Source organism: Notamacropus eugenii, chromosome 3 (assembly GCF_028372415.1).
Source record: "Notamacropus eugenii isolate mMacEug1 chromosome 3, mMacEug1.pri_v2, whole genome shotgun sequence".
Classification (NCBI taxonomy): Eukaryota; Metazoa; Chordata; class Mammalia; order Diprotodontia; family Macropodidae; genus Notamacropus; species Notamacropus eugenii.
In genome coordinates this window covers 241591461-241612709 of record NC_092874.1, presented here as the reverse complement: position 1 = coordinate 241612709, position 21249 = coordinate 241591461, and the positions used below count along the sequence as shown (strand labels likewise).

At 38.9% G+C, this 21249-nt stretch overlaps 1 protein-coding gene across 4 annotated transcripts in view; it reads right to left on the bottom strand.

Annotated features, from left to right (window-relative positions):
• Positions 1-623: 623 nt before the first annotated feature.
• The window catches only part of TBC1D30 (TBC1 domain family member 30), a 110557-nt gene continuing 89931 nt past the window's right edge, over positions 624-21249 (bottom strand). For 2 of the 4 annotated variants that reach the window (XM_072655273.1, XM_072655275.1), the window contains 5 exons: positions 14157-14269; positions 13595-13734; positions 4334-4540; positions 4114-4173; positions 1026-1880 (listed from right to left, as the gene is read on the bottom strand). In XM_072655273.1, the coding sequence (XP_072511374.1) occupies positions 1117-1880; positions 4114-4173; positions 4334-4540; positions 13595-13734; positions 14157-14269 (1284 nt within the window). In that variant the 3' untranslated portion in view covers positions 1026-1116. Of the gene's footprint in view, positions 1881-4113; positions 4174-4333; positions 4541-13594; positions 13735-14156; positions 14270-21249 lie in introns of all 4 variants that reach the window. The other 2 variants (XM_072655274.1, XM_072655276.1) reach the window with 1 other exon arrangement.

Below are 21249 nucleotides of genomic sequence, written 5' to 3'. Positions count from 1 at the left end.
AACAAGGCCATATTCCAGTAACAAAGTGTTCTCTCCACAAGAGGCCAAGTTTCAAGTAACTAGTATATTGTAGCTACCTGGCTGTCTTAGCTTTTGGAGATGAGCATCCTTTGCGCAAGGGCCATCATGGTATCTGTGCACTCTTGTGGTACACTGAAAACGTCTTAACAAACTAAATCACCAACTACTGAGTCCTGAATACCACTGACAACCAAATTACATCTGTAAGGTGGAAGAAATTTACAACGAACCAAACTGAGCAAACTTGGGAATTGTTCAGTGGGAAAAGAGCGTACACATCAAGTGCTATTAATGTACGACCCAACTATGTTCTGTGCATCAGAAGTTACGAGTATAATTGTGAGCCAGACACTGGGTTTTTCACAAATGAAACTGTTTTGCATTCAGTAGGTAACTAGGGAAAAATACAAAGTTATAGAAAGGCTCTCTAGATTTCCTCCCAGGCCTTTTAGCATGAGGATAAAATGAAAATTTGACACTAACTAAAAGAAACCACCATAAGGAAAATATGCTTTCATACACAAACATGTACACACACACACACACACACACACACACACACACACACACACACACACACACAGGAAAAGGAAGCTGGTGAAACTGATGAGAAATCTTATATTCCATAGCTCTTGTCGTAGCAAGCAAATGTGTACCTGTGTGTGAATGCTGATAAAATACACCAACTGGAGGTTTGGGGAGTAGTCACTGGGACCCTAGAGGCCCACAACATAGGAGCAAGGAATAAGGGTTAACAGTCTGGAATAAGATAACTCTTTCTAAACAGCTCACAATGAAAAAGTAGAAACACACTTCACACCAAAACCACACAAGTTTACTGTTCCACAAAATCTTTTTTACTCCCTTTGTTTCCTGGGCGGATGCGGTCACTTGCTGTCCCGCACTACTGCTAGCTTCTCTAGCTCCTGTTGTGAGAATTCCAATTCTCATAATGCTGGTTTTGTATTCATCTTTGTCCATCCCTTTGCTTTCTTTTTAATCTGGAAAACAAAAATTCTTTTGGAGCTTGTGAGACTCAGCACTCACAACACCATAAAAAATGACTGACCCAGATTATACAGCGCTAATAGGATGTCATCGCTTTTTAGTACCGCTGTTACCACTGGAAGATTTGTTGAAGCTTCTGCTCATCTGGGGAAAGTGGACAGTTGGGGTTCTTTCTGTTGGGCCATATAATCCCAAATTCCTGGCCGCGGCTGATTTTCGAAGAGGCTTGACACTGGGGAAGGGGCTAAAGACGGGTGCTTTTGGATAGCTGGTTTGGGGAGGCTTGACAGGGATTCGTGGCTCAGGTCCGTGCTGGTGGCAGGTCTGGTTAGCCCTGGGTTCTGTTTCGGCAGAACTCCTTTCATTAAGTTCCAAAGCTTCTAGCTTCAGCTGGACCTCTGCCACATTGGCACTGGCATCTCTAAACACAGGCTCAGGAGACTGCCCATCAATTGTCCTACTCATGCCATCTTCAGAGCTGCCACCCTCTCTCCCAGCCTTCTCTGTGCTGACAGGTGGGGTATCCTCTGCCACTCCCAGGTTGGTGGTCTTACAACCTTCGTTTTGTTCTTCAATCAGCCCAATGGTGTCCCCACAGCCCAGCTGGCTCTTGGTCCTGCTGATGTTCTTCCTGTGAACACGGATGTGGGTACGCCAAGGAGAGTTGAGCTTGGTCTTAAGGTCTTCATGCGGAATAGGAGACAGCTTGCCTCCTGTGTGACCCGGAATATGGATGACCGCATTTTTGGCAGCTCTGTTAGTTGTTTTCAATTTCTTTCCCAAAAGAAGGTGATTTATAACTGGAGAATGATTTACCTGAGATGGAAGGAGACTGGTCACTAGTCCTTTATCTGAAAGAAATGTTAAAAGTGCATGTGAAATGTGCTAAAAACACAAGGAAACATTTTCATCTCAGAGAGGCTGGTTATCCACCACGAAAGAGACGCTGTATGAGAGCCCATCCACCCCTCTACTTAAAGCAAAATAATGTGACTGAGAGCAAAATCATTAGGTTATTCAACCAGAATCAACCCAATAGTTAGCAGATTTATTAAAAGCTGAATTCCATACATTCCACAGACCTGATCCCCTCCTTTCCATTGCTCATGCCCAGGCTCCTCATAGAATCACAGATTTAGGGCTGGAGGCAAACTCAGAAGTCATAGAGTCCAACCTCATTTTACTGACAAAACTGAAGCCATGTGACGATAAATGACCTGACCAAAGATACACAGACAGTGATGGAAGCAGGATTCAAAGCCAGGCCTTTCTCTCCAAATTGAGTGCTCTTTACACTTCACTATCTTGCCTCCTTTAATGGGACAGGAAAATCTATGACATAAAGGCTTCTGACTCTTCATTTGCTGATCACAAGCTACTCCCTGAAGCTCATCCTTCAGCATAGTAATCTTTTGTTTACAAGCATCCACCTAAATGGTAGAGTACCTAGAAACTGGGAGCTTTGTTGTTGTTTTTTTAAGCTAACAAGACAAGAAACTGTGACAATAATAGAATGAGAGCTGTCAGAATTCTAAGAGAAAGGAAAAATAAACACTATTTTTTCCTTGATGTAAGAGCCAGAGGGATAAGAGATGTCATGGAAACATATTGAAAATTCCATGTAATCACAGTTAACCAGCCTCCCCAATCCTAACCAAGACAAGTCATCCATACAACTACTCCTTCTTGGTACTCATTCCACATCTGTCTCCTGCTGCCATCATCCCACCCCTTTCTGTTACCCCTTCAGTCTCCCAATGGTGGTAGCAGCAAGCCAAAGTATGCAAAGGAACAAGATCTGTAAACCTTAGAGCTGTGAATATGGCACAATGCCCAAGAGCAAGGATCTGGGGATGAACAAGAGGGAAGATATTGACCACAATAGTTACAACCTTCTTTGATATGGCAATGCCAAGTATCCTGATGGGGACAATGGAAACAAAAGGGCCATAGGTGATTATGAACGTCCAGTCCCTGGTCCTAGTTCTGCCAGGTTAGTCTAAACACAAGATATACTAACTACTTCCATGAGATTTATCTCTAAGAAGAAAAGGCTGGATTTGGAATCAAAGGACTTTGGTTCAAATCCTACTTTTCTTACTTAATACCTGTAAACCTTTGAGCAAACCCAGTTTTCTAGAAAATAAGGCTAGCAGATTCTAAGGTCTCCTCCATCTCTAAATCCATGAAGATACTTAATTCTCTAGGATCCAGATCATGAGCCAATGGGCTATTTATTAACTAACAACAGTAACATGCCATAAGCCCAAGCATGCTACTTTTTACTTGCTGATGATTTAAAAGTGAGCCTGTCTTTTCATGTTGTTTCTCATCATTCCTCTACTTTAAGCAACAAAAATTGAGTTTCTGTTCAAAGTCAGTCACAAGTCTGTAAAGAATGGTAAATGTAGGTCTTGGTTTAGTTTTGAGAAGATATCATTTCCATTAGGGTATTTGACCAGAATCAACCCAACAAATAGCAGTATTTAAGCATTTAGCCATATTGATGATTAGGATTATGGAAAAATCAAAAAAAAATCAAAAAACATTTAACAATCCTTGGAAAAGAGTATCACAAAATCGTACCAGAAACATGTCACATTTTGGACACTAAGATACTACTGACCTACCATTGTAGGATACATGTCTAAATGGTGGTGATGGCTTTGTACTGAACTGTCTACTCTCTCTCACCCAGTTTCCCATGTGATGAGGAGGAAAGTGGGAGAAAAGTAAATTTAGGTCACAAAATATAAATCCATGACTTTGATATCCATAGTACCTTGCTCTAATCAAGAGAGCTCACTGGACTCCATGGCATTTCACTTTCTCATTGTCATGGTATATCTTTTTAAAGGGTTCAGGTTTAGTGGAAAGTTTAGTAGTGAGTTTGTCACATAAATGACTGACTGTAATATGATTTACTGATGCTAATTACATCAAATTTGATTTTCAGGGGCAACACACCTAAAAAAATCAAAGGACAAAAAAGAATCTCAAGTCCAAGGATGGAACAGATTTACACTTATTGGAATCAGCAAACCCATCTCCACAAGCCCAGTGATCAAAGGCATGTTTAAATACCATTGGTTGAGTGGTCCTTGGAATTTAACAAGACCCCAAGATCTTTTTCTTCTTTGGAGCCTGATAAAACAAGATAAAAATTAAATGCTCAGTGTGTGGTTGCTTCCACAGCACTACAGAAGCTATACTGCCCTTAGTCAGATAACCAAGAGCTCTTTGCTTCACTTATTCACGGTGTTTTGAATCACAGAAAACCGATTCAAGAAAAACTTCCCGTTACCTGCCCTGATGTACACCTGATGAACCTGCTGCTGCTGCTTCTTTTTAATTCGGGAATATTGCCGCTTTAGGGCATTGATGTCTGTTGTCATACGCTCCATCATCATGCTGTTAAAGGCAGCATGGTACTCGCTGCGACAGGAATCAATTGCTCCTGGGCTTAGCTCAGCAATGTTATTAGAGCCCAGACTGTGCTCTTCACTGGGATCTATAACCAGGAAAAACAAAAAAAGAGAGAAAAAGGAAAGGCCATTGGTATGGGGAGTGGAATATGAGCAGGGGGTCAATAGGAATAAAATGTAGCATGATCCTTAGAAAGAAAGGAGAAGGAAGAAAAGAAGGACAAGAAGGAGGAGAAGGAATTGAAGGAAGAGGAGGAGGAAGACAAGGAATGAATTTACTTAGCATTCGTTTGATTTGACTCAAAAAACGCTTTGCTTCATTTCCTTCTGATGTAAATGACTACCTTGAAAACATCACACAAATATACAAACTCAGTCAATGAATTTTTTGGGGGGTATCATTATTTCTCTGAATGTCAGGTACAAGGTAGAATGCTAGAGTGAATCCTAGCATCATGAACATAGGATCATAGAGTAACAGACTAAAAATCCTAAAATAACCTGAGAAGTCATCAGATCCAAGACTCTCATTTTACAGATAAAGAAAAGGAAATTGACAAATGTTGGAAAAGATGCGAGAAAATTGAGACACTAATGCACTGTTGATGAATCTATAAAACAATTTGGAACTATACCCAAAGGGCTATAAAATCATGCATACCTTTTGCCTAAGCAATACCACTACTAGGTCTGTATCCCAAATAGATAAAAAAAAACAAAAAGGAAAAAGACAAAATGTTTATAGCAGCTCTTTTAGAGGTGGCAAAGAACTGGAAATTGAGGAGAATGTCCATCAACTGGGGAATGATGGTACAAGTTGTTGTATATGATTATGATGGAATATTACTGTGCTATAAAAAAGAATGCAGGATGCTCTCAGAAAAACCTGGAAAAACTTACATGAACTGATACAGAGTGATTTCAGCAGAACCAAGAGAACATTGTACATAGTAACAGCAATTTTACAATGAACAACTGGGAATTATTTAGCTATTCTTGGCAATACAATGATCCAAGACAATTCTGAAGGACATGATGAAAAATGCTGCCCATCTCCAGAGAAGGAACTGACAGAGTCTGAAAGCAGATTGAAACACATTTTTCCTTTATGATCTTTATTTTCCTTGGGGATTTTTGTCTTTCTTTTCCTTCACAGCATAACTAACATGGAAATATGTTTTTCATGACTCCAAATGTTTAAACCTATTTCAAATTGCTTGCCTTCTCAATGAGGGGCGGAGAGGAAGGAGAGAATTTGGAACTCACATCTTTTTTAATGATTGCTAAAAATTGTTTTTGCATGTAATTGTGGTAAAAATAAAACATTTTATTTTTTAAATTTAAAAAATAAGAAGTTTAGCAGAGCTAAACTACCTTATACCCTTTGACTCAGCACTATCACTAAGTAGTATATTTCCAAAGATGATAAGGGAAAAAGGAAAAGAACCTATATATTCTAAAATGTTTCCAGCAACTGTCTTTGTGGTGACAAAGAACTAGAAATTGCAGGGATGCCCGTCAACTGAACAAATTGTGGTGATTGTGATGGAATACTACTGTGCCATAAGAAATGATGAGCTCAATTATTTTAGAAAGACTTGCACAAAATAAGGAAGAGTGAAATGAGCACAACCAAGAGAACATTGTATACAGTAACAGCAATATTTTTTTAAGAATGACTTTGAGCAAATAAGTTATTTTGACTAGTATAAATACTCAAATTAACTATAAGGGATACATAAAGAAAGATGCTATCTGCATCCAGAGAAAAAACATAAATACCAAACAATTTTACATGTGTATGTGTCTGTGTCTGTGTGTGTGTGTGTGTGTGTGTGTGTGTGTGTGTGTGTGTGTATCCAAGTGTAGCCATCTAGAGAGGGGAAGAAAGAAAAAAGAAGGAACTTAGATGATGATTTTGTTGTATATTTGAAAGAAATAGCAAGTTGTTCATGGTAGATTTGCAATTTCATGTGAAATCATATTTTTTTATTGTGCTATGTTATGAAAATGTTCATTTTTTCCATAAATTAAAAATAAAGAAAAACATTTAGCAAAGAAGGGGAGAAAACGAAATGGTAGCTGGGTAGATTAGAAGCAGAGATGTGCTGGAGCCTAAGTTGTTTGTTAATTTTTTTCAGTGTAAGTATTTTTAGATCAGAAATTAACAAATGCTACAGATCAGGGCTTGATTTATTGCTGTACTAATTGTCTAGACTTAAGAAAGTGATGGGAAAAAATGTTAATAATATAAATTAAACTTAAAAGTTGCTGTAAGTACTTCCTTTCCCTTGGAGAGCCAATTGTTGTACTCTTACCAGCAGCATACCCCTGATTAGGAAGGTCAAAGGAAAACATTGTTTTCATGATTAAATTTGATTAGATTTGACCATAGTCAGAGTCAGGAGGACTGAGTTCAAATTCCATCTCAGATCCTTACTAGCTGTGTAACCCTGGACAAGAAGTCATTTAATCTGTCTAAGCCTCAGTCTTTTCATCTGTAAAACAGGAATGATAAAAGTACCTCCCTCACAGGGTTGCTGTTAGGATCAAATGAGATACCATTTATACGGTGCTCTGCAAACTTTAAAGAGCTGTATAAATGCTCATTATTATTATAATATCATGCTACAATATATGTACTATATATAATCATATATAATTATATACATAACATTATTATGCTAACATATAACATGGCATATTATATTTTATTAACATAACCATTATAATATAACAATATATTTCATCATATAGAATATTTTATCAATATAACATGACACATACTAATTAATACCATAATTGTTATAACACATAATCTATAACATCAATTTGTTTCAGCAGCGAAGTATACCAGATTTGAAATCAGAGGACCCGGCTTCTAATCCCGCCTTTGGTACTTATTGTCTGTGTGGTCTCTGGTAAATCACTGAAAGCTCTTAGCACAACACCTGGCACATAGCAATCAGTATACAAATGTTAAGAATCATCGTCACCATCACCATTATTATTACTTATCAAAGTCTGCGTTTACACATGCACGGGGATAGGCCAGACCCTAGGAATGTGACCAGAGTCTCACAGAGAATGCAAACTATAAACAGCAAAAGAAGCTCCAAGTACCCCACAGGAACACTTCCACATGATCCTAGGCCATCCCTGGCCAGGTGCCTTCTTGGTTCTGTTTCTATGGAATGCCTGGCTTGGTCTGGTGTTGGTTCAGGGATCGGTCACACCATTCTGTCCTCCTGCAGCCAAGAACTACCTTTGTGAGTAAACTCCCCCAAACAACCCAATTAGCCTAACAAAACCCTAATAAATCTACATTTATTTGCTGTCAAGCTGACCCAGGTCCCTCTTTCTTCATTATCTCAGTGTTCTCTCAGGTCTGTGTCCCTACAAATGGTATATCAAGACAGAACAGATCAACCCTTACATTTGACCTTACAATTGCTGTAGCTGGCATACAGGCGTCCTTACACCTTACACTTCATCTGTAAAATGATGAACTCTCAAGGAACCTTTCATCCCTAAATCAGTGATCCTATGTTGGTTGATAAAAAGAGCTAATCTGAGACAGAGAAGACACTTGATGGAGAAAAGTTTTATGTGGAAAGGGAGAGAAGCAAGGATAGAGGCAGACGAATTATCATCGCATTATACCTGGTCCTTCTACAACTGGAGAAAAGGAGAAGAGAGGGTTTTAATCATGAGAAAGGTTTTAGGAATACGTTATGATGCCAAGAAAGCTCACATCATATAATCTCAATCTCAGCGAAATGGAAAACTAAGGCCATATGGGGGGAGTTGAAAGTGGAGAGAAAAGAGGTTTGCAATAGACACTGTGGAGAATGGTTAGTGTAAAAAAGACTGCTTTGAAATTAATATGTTGAATTCTTTATATATCTTTTCAATAAAGCAAGTTACACAGAATCAATGTGTGGTTGCACATATAATGATTTTTTTTCTGTTCTACTTTGTATATAGAAACACTCTTTTATGTTTAAGAAAAAAATAAAATTTAAAAAGTCTAAAAAAACACCAAAGAATGAGATAGGATATAAGAAGGGTAGGGTAGGAGGATGACTGAGCAGCAGTGAGGGCTCAGCTGGAGTTATGTATTTTATGCATTTTTAATGAGTGGAATCAGTTCAGTTTCATTATATTTTCTGATGATGCTCGGAAACCCTGGGAAATTTTCCCCATTCTCACTCAGCATCTCCCTCGTTCTGGAATATGCTACATCTTATCTCTGAAGATGAAAAACATGCAAATCCTGGACAGAGACTACCAGGAATAAGCCCCACACCAACAGAGAGCCTAAGGGAGAATGCCCAGGATTCTCAACCCTGCTCCTCTGAGCTGCACCTGGCCTCTGCCCCTCCATTCTCCCCTCACAGTCCCTCTGCTGTTTGAACAAGGATATACCAGCTCCATTCCCTTTGTCTGATACTTCGACATACCTTGACTAACTGCAGCCCTGGGCAGAGTAGCTGAGGCAAGTAGCCCCCACCTCACTCAAGCTGTTCTCTGCAATCCCCAGGGAGGCTCCTACATGTTCCACACCACTTGTGTTCTTTCTCGACCTTTGTGCCCCACTGAGTTCCTCTCCCTCCACACTGTGCAGACAGAATTCCAGGATTGCTACTAAAAGCAACCTGATTTCACAAAGAACAAGTCTAGCTCAGGCTAACTTCATTCCCTTTCCTGGTACAGTCATTTGGTTGGTATACTAGGGAACTGGCAAAGACAGTATCTGGAATTCAGCAAAGTATGTGTCAAAGTTTTCTATGATGTCCTTGTACATAAGATGGAGAAATGTGGGTCCTAGTGCTAGTAGGTGAATTTGCTGTGGTTTATACAACAGTATATCCAAGGAGAGTTTAACCTGTCCCTGGCATTAGCTTTGTTAATAAGCCTTTTTCCCCAACTAATAATCTACAAAAGAGGCTTCATGGGGGAAAATTGGGGAACCCTTAGCTCCAGGGTATTTTAGCTGTTACTGAGCCAAAAACCATTACCCAGTTTATAGTTGTACCTTCAGGAATTAAAATTACAAGGTCTTATGGAATGCTCACCATACGATAGAGTTAGGTTTCCCACAGAGCCTCCAAAGACAGTGTTGCTGTTCATAGGAAGTACAGTGCAAGGAAAAGATCAAGTCAAAGGGTATTTACTATCTAAGCGGGAGGATTATGCTTTTGTTCTAAAGTGTTTTTGTTCACTGGGGGGTTGAGAATCTCCACCTGGGGAGGTCAGAGCCCTCATAGCCAAGGCTCTGAAGGATCAAGACAGGACAACGTAAGGGGAAGTTTTAGCTGGTCCCAGCCAAGGGTTTCGACCTTTTCTAAAAGCGCCATAGCAGAGTTATAGCTATGGCCTACAAGCTTTAAGCTAAAATAGCATAGCATGGTCTGCCCTTCCTTAAAGGAAGAGATATTCAAGAATTTCAGCTGATCCAGAAGCTCAAGACAGCAGAGAAATTACAGTGAGGCAGCATCCAATGAGGAGGACAGCAAGCAACCGAGCCATGACTGAGTAGCGTTGAGAAGAAATTAGGAAACCACCAGGGGGCAGCACAATGTCACTACCATACCTGGGTTCCTTGTGGCTATGGCCTTCTACACATGTTCCCGACATATGCTCATTTTTCCCACTATGTATTTGTGGGAAAGTATGCCCAAATGTATGGGAGAAATGATTGGAAGGAGTTTTTCTTATGCTAATTCATTAAATGTATTTGCTTTGAACTCTGCGGTATTCTGACTGACCATTGAAGTTAAATACGTCAGTGTAGACTTGTGAACTATGGCTTTATGGAATGCCAGAGGATTTTGAGTCTGGGGGAGTCATTCCTGTCTTCTCCAGGAGGATCCGTGAATTAGGAGTTACCTCTGTCAAATCAGGGGCAGGTTGTCTCAAAAGAAAACATGGAAGCTATCAAGAATCATATGAAATAATGTTCCAAATCATTAATCACAAGATGAGCGGAGGAGCCTGCATTGGGCTCTGGCTGAGGGAAAGAGAATGGGGTGGAGGGCAGAAGCAAACTGTATCCAACCTTCGGCTTTCTAAAGAAGGGGCAGGAAACACAAGGACCAAACACCATTCCAGTGGACTTCGAAGGAGACATTCTACCCACCTCTTGACACAGAGCACTAGACACAGGATGTAGAGTGAGACCATTCCTCAGACATGGCACTCCATCTCCCATCTCCCACCTCTGCAGCTTTGCCCAGGCAGTCTGCCATCCCTGGAATGTACTCTCTTCTCACTTCCATCTCTTAGAATTCCTAGGCTGGCTCCCCATGACTCATTTCCTTTTCCTTTATCATCCTGGCTGCTTCCTATCTCACAGCCATTATCTATTGCTTTGACCTGGTGTTCACAATGATACCTAATAATAGTGACCATCCAGCACTTTAATGTTTACAAAGCACTTCATTTGATCCTCATCACAACTCAGCGAGGTACACCTTACAGATAAGGAAACTGAGGCTGGGAAAATTAAATGACTTGCTAGTAAGAGCCAGAAGCAAGATTTGAATTTGGACTTTCTGATTCCAAATTCAGCCCTCTCTCCTCCCCAGCACCTCGCTGCTTTTATCTTCTTCTTGACCCACTTTGAAAATAAGAAAGTAAGCATTTTTCCTTCTATTGTTCTTTCTCTGAAAAAGGAACAGTCGTTTTTAATTTTCCAAAGCTTTTCAATGCTTGTCAGGAGAAAGTAAGAAGTCTCCTGATTGAGCCTCCCATTATCACACCTCCTCTCTTTCATTCCAGTTAGACCCTATAGGAAGAGACAAGATGACAGATAATGCACTCTCTGTTCCAGTCAGACTGACCTGGCTCTCCTCCTACCTCAATGCCTTGACACAGGTAGTCCCCCTTAGACCAGAAAACACAGTGTCTTCCCCTCACCTTACTTAGTAGAGTCTCTCCTTCCTTTATGGCTCAGCTATAACTTTTACTGATCTCATTATTAATATTCTGTCTTAAAATTACATTGAATTACAATTTGCATATGCTTTTGATTTACTTATCTGCATGCAAGTCTTATGCCAGCACCTCCCCGTATAGAAAGTAAGCTTTCCGAGAATAAGACCTGATCCATTTTAATCTTTGTACTCTACATCCCTAGTGCCAAGCATAGTGTCTTGCAGGTAGCAGATGATTAATAAATACTTGTTGATATATGTCTTGCACATAGCTGGTGCTAAATACGTGCTTGAATTGAATATAGATGCTAATGATAGATTCCTAGACACACATTCCAGAGGAAAACCAACTTGGGTGTATCCTGGGCATATCATCACAGGAAAGTGAGAGAGTGAATCTCTGGGGTGAAGAGAAGTCAGGGGCCTAAAGAGAGAGAAACGGGATAAATAGTGAGGACTCACAGCACCGGGGTTGGGGGAGCTGCAGCAGGGGAAGGAGGAAGGGAAAGGAGATGAACAGAGTTTACCTTTCATCCTCCTTGCCACTAAATTCTTGCCTTTACCAGACTTAGTGAAAGGTAAGAAACATGTATGACATGGGGGCGTGGGAGGGACAGTAGAAAGCAGTAGAGGAGAATAGGGAAGGAAGAGGGGAGGAAAATCTTAATGCTGACAGTGTGGAAAGAAGAAAGGTTTCCATGGCATTAGTATGGCTCATCTGTTTGAAGGGCATGGTGGAAGGCTTTTTGTAGGTAAGGAATATACTAACATAAATTTAATAAGAGCCTAATAGATAAGCTATGGACACCAAGGTGGCACAGTGGATAGAGGATTGGACTTGGAATCAGAAAGACTCCTCTTCGTGAGTTCAAATCTGGCCTCAGACACTTACTAGCTGTGTGACCCTGGGCAAGTCACTTAACCCTGCCTGCTTCAGTTTGCTCATCTGTAAAAGGAGTTGGAGAAAGAAATGGCAAACTACTCTAAGATCTTTGTCAAGAAAACCTCAAACTGGGTCATCAAGAGTCAGACGCAGCAGAACAAAAAATAGATAAGCTGTATGAAGAAGAAAAAAAATTGAATTTTCTGACATCAGAATGAGTGGATTCTTAAGGTGTTGAACTCCCAATCACTGAAAAAGTTTAAATATGGGTTAGATAATCATCCATCAGAGATGTTGGAGAAAAACATATTTTTTCCATTGAGAAAAGGCTTAAGTAGGTAAATTCTAACCTTCCTTCCAGCTTCAAGATTCCATGAAACAATGAAATAAATTTTATCTTGGATTTCTATTATTTGTGGTGCAAATAGATAGTTAAATGTTACATGATTAAAGGTAAAGTATTCCAACACTTGTCAGTCAGTCATTTCACAAATCTGTGCCCTTGTGCTAAGTAAAATATTTAATATTGATGTTATAATGTGGTAAATTGAATATAAAATTAATGAGATTTATTTTGATTATAAATTCCTATATATTCTTTGGAAACTAACAAACAACAAATTTATGGAAAGAGGAAACTAATTACATTTGCCTATTTAGATCTTGGCTCAGACTGGATTCTATTTACACCCATCTTACCCTCCTGTCCATCCCAACCCTACCCTTGCCCACTTTCCTAGTCACTCAGATCCACACGCTGCAACTTTCACCCCAACTCTCTACTACCTCCCACCACATCCCCCTTAAAAATAAGAAAATGCAATATTTATCAAATTGTAAGACTATTTTACATTTCATTAAAATAGACTTGCCTTACAAACAATATCTTCTTTGTAGCGATTGATTCCTACATCACTGGAGACCAATGAAAATATTTTTAGGAAGTTTTTTAAGGTGGCAACTAGACTAGCAAAATGGACCAACTAAAGCACATAGAGGCAGCATTGTGGTAAATGTTTAACAATCAGCTCTCAAAAAAATTGAACACAGAACACATTTTAAGGAATATCTGCCTTATTAGCATTTTCTCTATCATTTTCTTAAGTCTAGGCAAGCAACAAAACAATAAATCAAGTCCTCCTGATCTATAACATTTATCCATTTCCAAGGTGCAAAGGCTCACACTGAAAATTTAACAATTGGCTCTCAGGAACCATTTTGAACTGTCTTCAATACAACCCTGAACAGCAGACTCATTTGACTGACTCAGAACATTATAATAATATAAAACAGATAAAGATAAGATTCTAACTGTCTACCTTTAACTGATTTTTGATACTTCTGTAGTTCTGGAGCCAGGAATCCACTGAAAGGTCCAAGACATCCAACTGCATTGACAATAGCATCCTCATCATCTAACTCATTCTCTTCATCACTGTCTCTGTTTCTGCCAAGCCGTCTGTGAGAGAATTAAAAAAAAAAAGAGTGGTTGATTTTTTAAAGAACATGATCTTAACCAGTTGCCAATTTCCCTGTACAAATTTTGCTTGCAAATGTGTCTGATTGCTTTGGAAACTACATCAAGCCATCATAATTTTCTCTGATATTCTCTCTTGAATCTACATGGGATGTCTATGGGAGAGGGGGAGGCTTCTGCTTCTCCATGTGGTGTTATCCCTATAATATTGTCTTTAATGAATGTTTCAGTAGTAATATTCCATTTAGTTCAACAAAGATTTATAAAGTGCCTACAATATGCAAGACACTATGTTAGTCACTATAGATATAAAGATAAAAAATCAAAATAGTGCCCCACTTCAAGGAATTCACATTTTATATGAAGGCAACAGTATCTTTAGTTCTTAAGAAAACACAACTTACCCAGATACCGAAGTGGGTTTGACTGTGGCTGGGAACGGAGTAATGTTGTAGGTGTATTTCTCCCTTAGCTCTGCCAATTGAGGGAAAGGGAACTGGGCCATGGAATAAACAGTCTGAAAAAGAGAAATGCTAGTTTGGCAATGTTACAAGAGTTGTTGAATCTCTGCGGAAGCTTTGCAAGAAGAGACACTTCCCAATATGTGAAGGGTGGGGGGAAATCTTATATTTTCATAGGCAAGCAATCATTTTCACAGGTCATTTTTCATGGATAAGTGGTCATTTTTCATATGGAACCAGTCATTTTTCATAGGGAAGGAGTCATTTTCATAGGGAAGGAGTCATTTTCATAGATTTAGAGTCAGGAGGTCTGGACTCAACCACGACTCAAACTTATATGTCCTGGATTCCAGTGTTCTTTCCACTACACTACGCTGATGAAAAACAAGGATTCACAAAGCCATCAACAGTGCCCAGGCATTCCAACCATATAGAAGGTATCACTGTGCTTCTGTGACACCCACTGCTTTTCTCTAATTTGGGCAAGAGGGATGGGAGGGTACAACTAAAAATACACATCTAAGATCAGTTTTTGGTAAACATTAAGTCTGGTGGATGATCTTGTGATTGAGCAAATGCAGGGGTTTTTTTTTTTCTAAAACATGTCACCTTTTCCCAAGGCTGTGAATGAGTTTTGAGGGAAGTTGTTAATTGTTCATTTCAAAGGAGAAAATGTGTGAGAAACAAAAAAAAAGGTGGAAACCATGAGCTGTTAGTGAAATATCTAAATATATTTAAAGAAATCACTTATGTTTTTCTCCCTAGCCAGAGTACTGAATCATCCATCACTGAAGGGGTTCAAGGGGGAGCTAGATGAGACTGAAAAACTGAAAAATATCGATATCTAGTAAGGACAGACAATGATACATTTTTTCCATTGGGATCTATGTATCTATTTCAGCGATGATGACTATTAAAATCAAGTATCAAAATGAGGCAAATTCAGAACCAGAAGTTCAAAAATCCCTGTATTAGCACAAAGTGTCAAATATTTTCAAAATTAATGAAGCATATTCAATCATAATGCTTTTACAGAAAATTTTATTTATATTGATAACTGATCAAAAAAGTTTAGAGATCATTGCTCTCATCAATCTCGACTTTTAATTGTATTCTTTTTCTTTTTCCTTTTCTGAGAACACTACCATTATCCAGTCAATCTGTGATAATGCTTCTTCCCTTGGTTTCTCCAGAAATTCGTTCGGCAGAGCAATTCTCTGGAGGAGAAGTGAAGCTGGTGACCTTGCACAGCCCTCCCTCACTCAGAACAAAGTCAAGTGCAAGTCATGTCATCATGTCTCTGATGGCATGGTCTTCTTCGGCAACAACAATCAGTTATGTTGACCCCAAAGCTAGTCTTTGAAGCATCTACCTATCAATAGTCAAATGTCTCTGAGATTTCAGAAAATCAGTCTGGGTAGTACTAGAATGACACAGACCATTTATAAATCAGAGGGAGCATGGCACGATGGAGAGTAGTGGACTTAGAGTTAAGAAAACCTGGGCTCACGTCCCACCTCTCACTGTGTGATCAAAGGTGATGCATCACAACCTCTCCAAGCTTTAGTTTCTTCATCCATAAAAATGAGGATAATAATACTTAGAGGGTCTACTTCTTAGGGTTGTTCTCTCATAAATCAGATAATATACATAAGACACTTTGCAAAAAGCACCATACAAATATAAAATATGTAAATAAATTTATTAAAAATATATAAATAAATATAAAATAAATAAAAATATTAAAAATGTATTTAAAAATATAAAAACCACATATTATTATGTACTCTTTCCCCTCCCTTAAAGAATCACAGAATTTTATATCTCAGTGGCCAACTATTCCAAACCACACACAAAAATATATGTGTGCTACGACAGGGATCTCTAAATATGAAGTCTATCAAATCCTGAAGGGATCCATGGATAGATTTCAAGGACTCCATGAACTTGGATGGAAAAAAAATTACATCTTTATTTCAATATAATTGTTCTCCTCTATAATCCTTTGTATTTAAAAACATGTCCTTAATAATAATAAATAAAATTTTGTAGAAACATTTAGCAATAGTAATAATACATAATCCCATGTTTTTAAATGCACTCAAAAACATTATCCTGAAACAGGGTCCATAGGCTTGCCCAGACTGCCAATGACCCCAAAAAAAGGTTAATAACCTTTTCTACACCATATTTTTAACAAGTTGTCTTTGCTTAAAGATCTCTGAAAGAAGGAACCCACTACCTACCAAGGTAGAACATTTAAACTTTGTATACCTCTAATTGTTAAAAAGCTTTTCTTTATAGTAAGCTTAAATCTCCCTCTTCACAATTTTCATCAACTGCACTTAATTCTACCCTTTGAGGTCAAACAGAAGAAAATAGAAAAGCATAGAGAAAAGCTTCCACACAATAGATTTTCAAGTACTTTGAAGACAGCTATCATGTTGGCTCTCTGTGCAAACCACTTTCAATAAATTCTCATGAACTATGAACTCAAGATCCTTCCCCATTTTGATCGCTCTCCTTAACCTAATCTGTGTCAATGTAAGTGACCTAATTAGAAGTCAAAAAGAATCTCAAGGAAAAAAAGGGTTATAATAATGTTACCTTAATTTGTATAGTATTTTATTGTTTACAAAGCATTTCTGCAATATGATGCCATTCAGTTTTTACAATAGCCTTGTGATGTCATTGGACACATCTATGCCTGGAGGGTAGTCCATATATATGTTATACTACAGTCAATCTTTGTTGATGGGGGGAGGGGGACTAGAAGCTGTAGGGCAGTTGGCAAGAATTAGACCATTGAGGGCTGATATAAAGAGAATGCACGGTGGTTGTCAGGGACTTCTGTTGCTCTCTGATTTAATGCTACAATTCTAGACAGAAAATAAAACATGTCTACAATACCGCATCTACCAATTTCCTCAGCACATGACTTAACCTTTCTAAACTCAGAGAATACAGATGCTGTCCAGATAACTCTCCCTATTGCCATGCAGGACAACTCAACCAAAGATATCTGCCAGACTAGAAAAAGGCCAGCTCTGGGTAGGCTTCCTTTTTAATGGCTCCCTTATCACATCCCTTAAACTTTCAAGTCAGCATAAGGGTGGGATTAATTGATTTATCATCCTACCTCACTTAAATGATAAGGTGGCCAATCAATAAATATCAGTCATAGGCCAGAGACTAAATATGAAAAGTCTTTGCAAACCATTTAATGAAAGGAAATTATACCAGACAGGAAATCTATTTCAAATGGCTGAGAAATTTCCTCAGACTCTCTGCGTTGTGAATAAAAACACAGAATTGGGGGGTTCCAGGAAGTGGCGAATCAGAAGAGAGTAATTCAGATTCTCAATTGATAATCTTGGGAAGAAGCATACCAGTGGGGCTCAAGTCAATGCCATTATAAAATTACCTCGGACTTCTCAGGAGTATCCCTAGCAGCCTTTGAGAAAAATTAAGCCTGCTCAGGGTCCTGAGACTCAAATTCTCACATAGGAGAATGGGAGAAGGACACTAAGACATTATAGGGGTTACATGAGAAAACAAAGTATATGACCAAAATGCATCCAAAAATAACAGCACCTAGAATGTTAATAATAAAGGTACTTTGTACCTTTCTAAGCAATTCACATATGTTACCTCACTTTGTCTCAGAACTATTCTCTCAGAACCATGTCTCAGAAAATGAGACACAGAGAAATATTTAAGAGTTTGCCCATGGACATGTCCAGGACCAGAAGCTGGATCTCTTAATTCCTGACCCAGTATTTTTCCACTAGGCCACGTGTCTTCTCCAATATGTTTCTCCTTATTAACTTAGTCTATATCTGCTGCCTCTGTGGCTTGTGTCATATTATTTACTCTGAATGTTCTCATGTGTTTCATGTTTATCTAAGTCTGGACAGCATTTCTATGGTGTTTAAATATTCTTTGGTATCTAGCCCAACAGCCACAAGGCAGATAGCTTTTGAGGGGGGAAAGAATAAAAATCCACTAAATGCTTCCCAATTTGGAAAACATTCCTGTGAGCTCCCTTATACCTTTAGAATAAAAAAGCGATCAAATCCTAGTACTTTTATGGCTGTTAATGTCAATTGCTAGAATGGTACTAGACAGTATTCTAGATTTCACCAATCATCTCAGAACCAAAGTATCTTACACACACACACATGCACACACGCATACACACATAGAGACAGAGTGCACAGAGTGAATTGAAGAGGATGGGTTCATATCTTAAAAAAATGAAGTCAATCAGTGAGAGAGAAATATATTGGGAGGAGAAAGGGGGAAATGGAATGGGGCAAATTATCTCTCATAAAAGAGGCAAGCAAAAGACTTATTAGTGGAGGGATAAAGAGAGGAGGTGAGAGAAAAACATGAAGCTTACTCTCATCACATTCCACTAAAGGAAGGAATAAAATGCACACTCATTTTGGTATGAAAACCTATCTTACAATACAGGAAAGTGGGGGAATAAGGGGATAAGCAGGGTGGGGGGGATGATGGAAGGGAGGACATGGGGAGGAGGGAGCAATTTGAGGTCAACACTTTTGGGGAGGGACAGGATCAAAAGAGAATAGAAGTAATGGGGGACAGGATAGGATGGAGGGAAATATAGTTAGTCTTATACAACACAACTATTATGGAAGTCATTTGCAAAACTACACAGATTAGGCCTATATTGAATTGCTTGCCTTCCAAAGGGAAGGGGTGGGGAGGGAGGGAGGTAAAGAAATTGGAACTCAAAGTGTTAGGAACAACTGTCGAGTAATGTTCTTGCCACTAGGAAATAAGAAATACAGGTAAAGGGGTATAGAAAGTTATCTGGCCCTACAGGACAAAAGAGAAGATGGAGACAAGGGCAGAGAGGGATGATAGAAGAGAGAGCAGATTGGTCATAGGGGCAATTAGAATTCTTGGTGTTGGGGGGGAGGGGACAAAAGGGGAGAAAATTTGGAACCCAAAATTTTGTTAAAATGGATGTTAAAAGTTAAATAAATAAATTAATAAGAAAAAATAAATAAAAATAAAAATATTTTCAAAAGAAAAAATAAAAGAACCAAAGTATCATTAAATCTTGGAATGGGACACTATCTCAGAAGCCACCTGGCCAACTTTACTCCCAATGCAGAGATTCCTGCCAAAGCAACACTGAGAAATGCCTAACCAGCCTCTATCTCAACACTTTGATGAAAGCGAGCTCCCTACTTTGTAAAGCATCCTGTTCTCTTGTTAGACAAATCTCATTTTTAGGAAGTTTTTTTTTTATTGAGCCAAATTGTTCTCTTTTATTAAGAACTCTGCCTTCTGGGGCCAGACAAGTCCAGTCCTATTTTCTCACATTCCACTCCTTCAACTATCTGAAGCTGCAGTCTGCATTCCTAGAAATTATCTTTCTTCCAGACCAAACATCATCAATTCCCTGAACTATTCCTTATATAAATTTGAACCCCCTTTGCTATGCTAGTTTCCATCCTGGTTGTTCTCTAGGATGTTAATGTCTCTTTAAAATGTGGCACAGAGAATTGTATATAATACTCCTGTTGTGGTATAAACATCACTTAGTACAGGATGACAATTCCCTTCCTTAATTAGGACACCATATTTCTATTTGGATTGGAATTCCAATTTCAAGGAAAGAAATTCCTTCTACTCATACAGATCAGCAACAGTTCTGCAACTTAAAGAATTGCTTGAGACACTGGAAAGTTAAACAACTTGCTGTAAAGGCAACCATACCGGCACACCCAGGATGGCTGCTAGCACAGGTTCTTGGATCCATTTTACTAGGAAAGAGAGCTGTTTAAGGCATCAACAATCTTTTTAAAATACATTCACTAGTTCAAGGGAAAAGTCAGCACCCTGAACTTCAGAGAAAATATAAGCAGAGAAATAAAGACAAACAGACAGGGCTCTATTGCCTGAATCAAAGAAATATTGCTATACATTTACATACATCCCTGGATCGAGAGAGCCTTTACTTCTCAGCAGTTAGGGAGCTCTGAACATACAGCCACTCAGAGTCTCAACCAGGAATCACGAGATCCTTCTCATTAGCTAGCCCCCAAAGCAAAGTACCAACTCAAAGTACAAATACACTCTTCAGAGCCAGAAGGCATCACAATCCTCCTGACTCAGTGCCAAATCAACTTAGTACCAAAAGGTGTGGAAGCCTTCCTACAAGCAAGCTTCCCTTAATGGCCTCCACATGAGGTCTATTAATGGATGAGGAAGATCTTAAATCCCATTAACATTAACACTTGCCCAGGTTCATATATCCAGCATGTATCAAAGGCATGACAAACCCAAATCTTTCTGACTAGCCTTCTAGCAACTATACTGCGAAAGTCACTTAAGCTCTGCTTGCCTCAGTTTCCTCATCTGTAAAATGGAGATAATAATAAGAGTACCCATTTCCCAGGATCAAACGAGTTAATAATTGTAAAACACTTAGTACAATGCCTGGCACACAGCAGGCACTATATAAATATTAACTATTAGTAATATTATTATGTTATTGTTATTATACCACACTCTCATATATACACAAATGATTAGGAATGTAAATATATTCCACCAAATGCAATTAGCTGGTTTCACAAAAATACATTTTTATCTCCCAGAGATAGCTCAAACTCAACATATCCAAATTAGTATTCATTCTCCCCCAACCTACCCCACCCCAAAGCTACCCCTCTTCCAAGTTGCCCTATTACCATCAAAGGTACCACCATCTTTGTGTTCTCCCAGATTCTCAATGTTATCCTAGACTCCTTCCTTTCTCTCACCCCACATGTCTAAGCAGTTGTCCAGTTGGGTCAATTCTACCACCACCATATCTTTCCCATCTGACCCTTTCTCATTACTCACATACCTATCACTTCAGAACAGGTTCTCATCCTATCACCTGAACTACTGCAATCATTCCTTCATTGGTCTCCATGTTTCATTGGTCTTAATTCATCTCTCCTGATCTAATCCATCCTCCACACAGCTTCCATACTGATTTTCCTAAAGCACA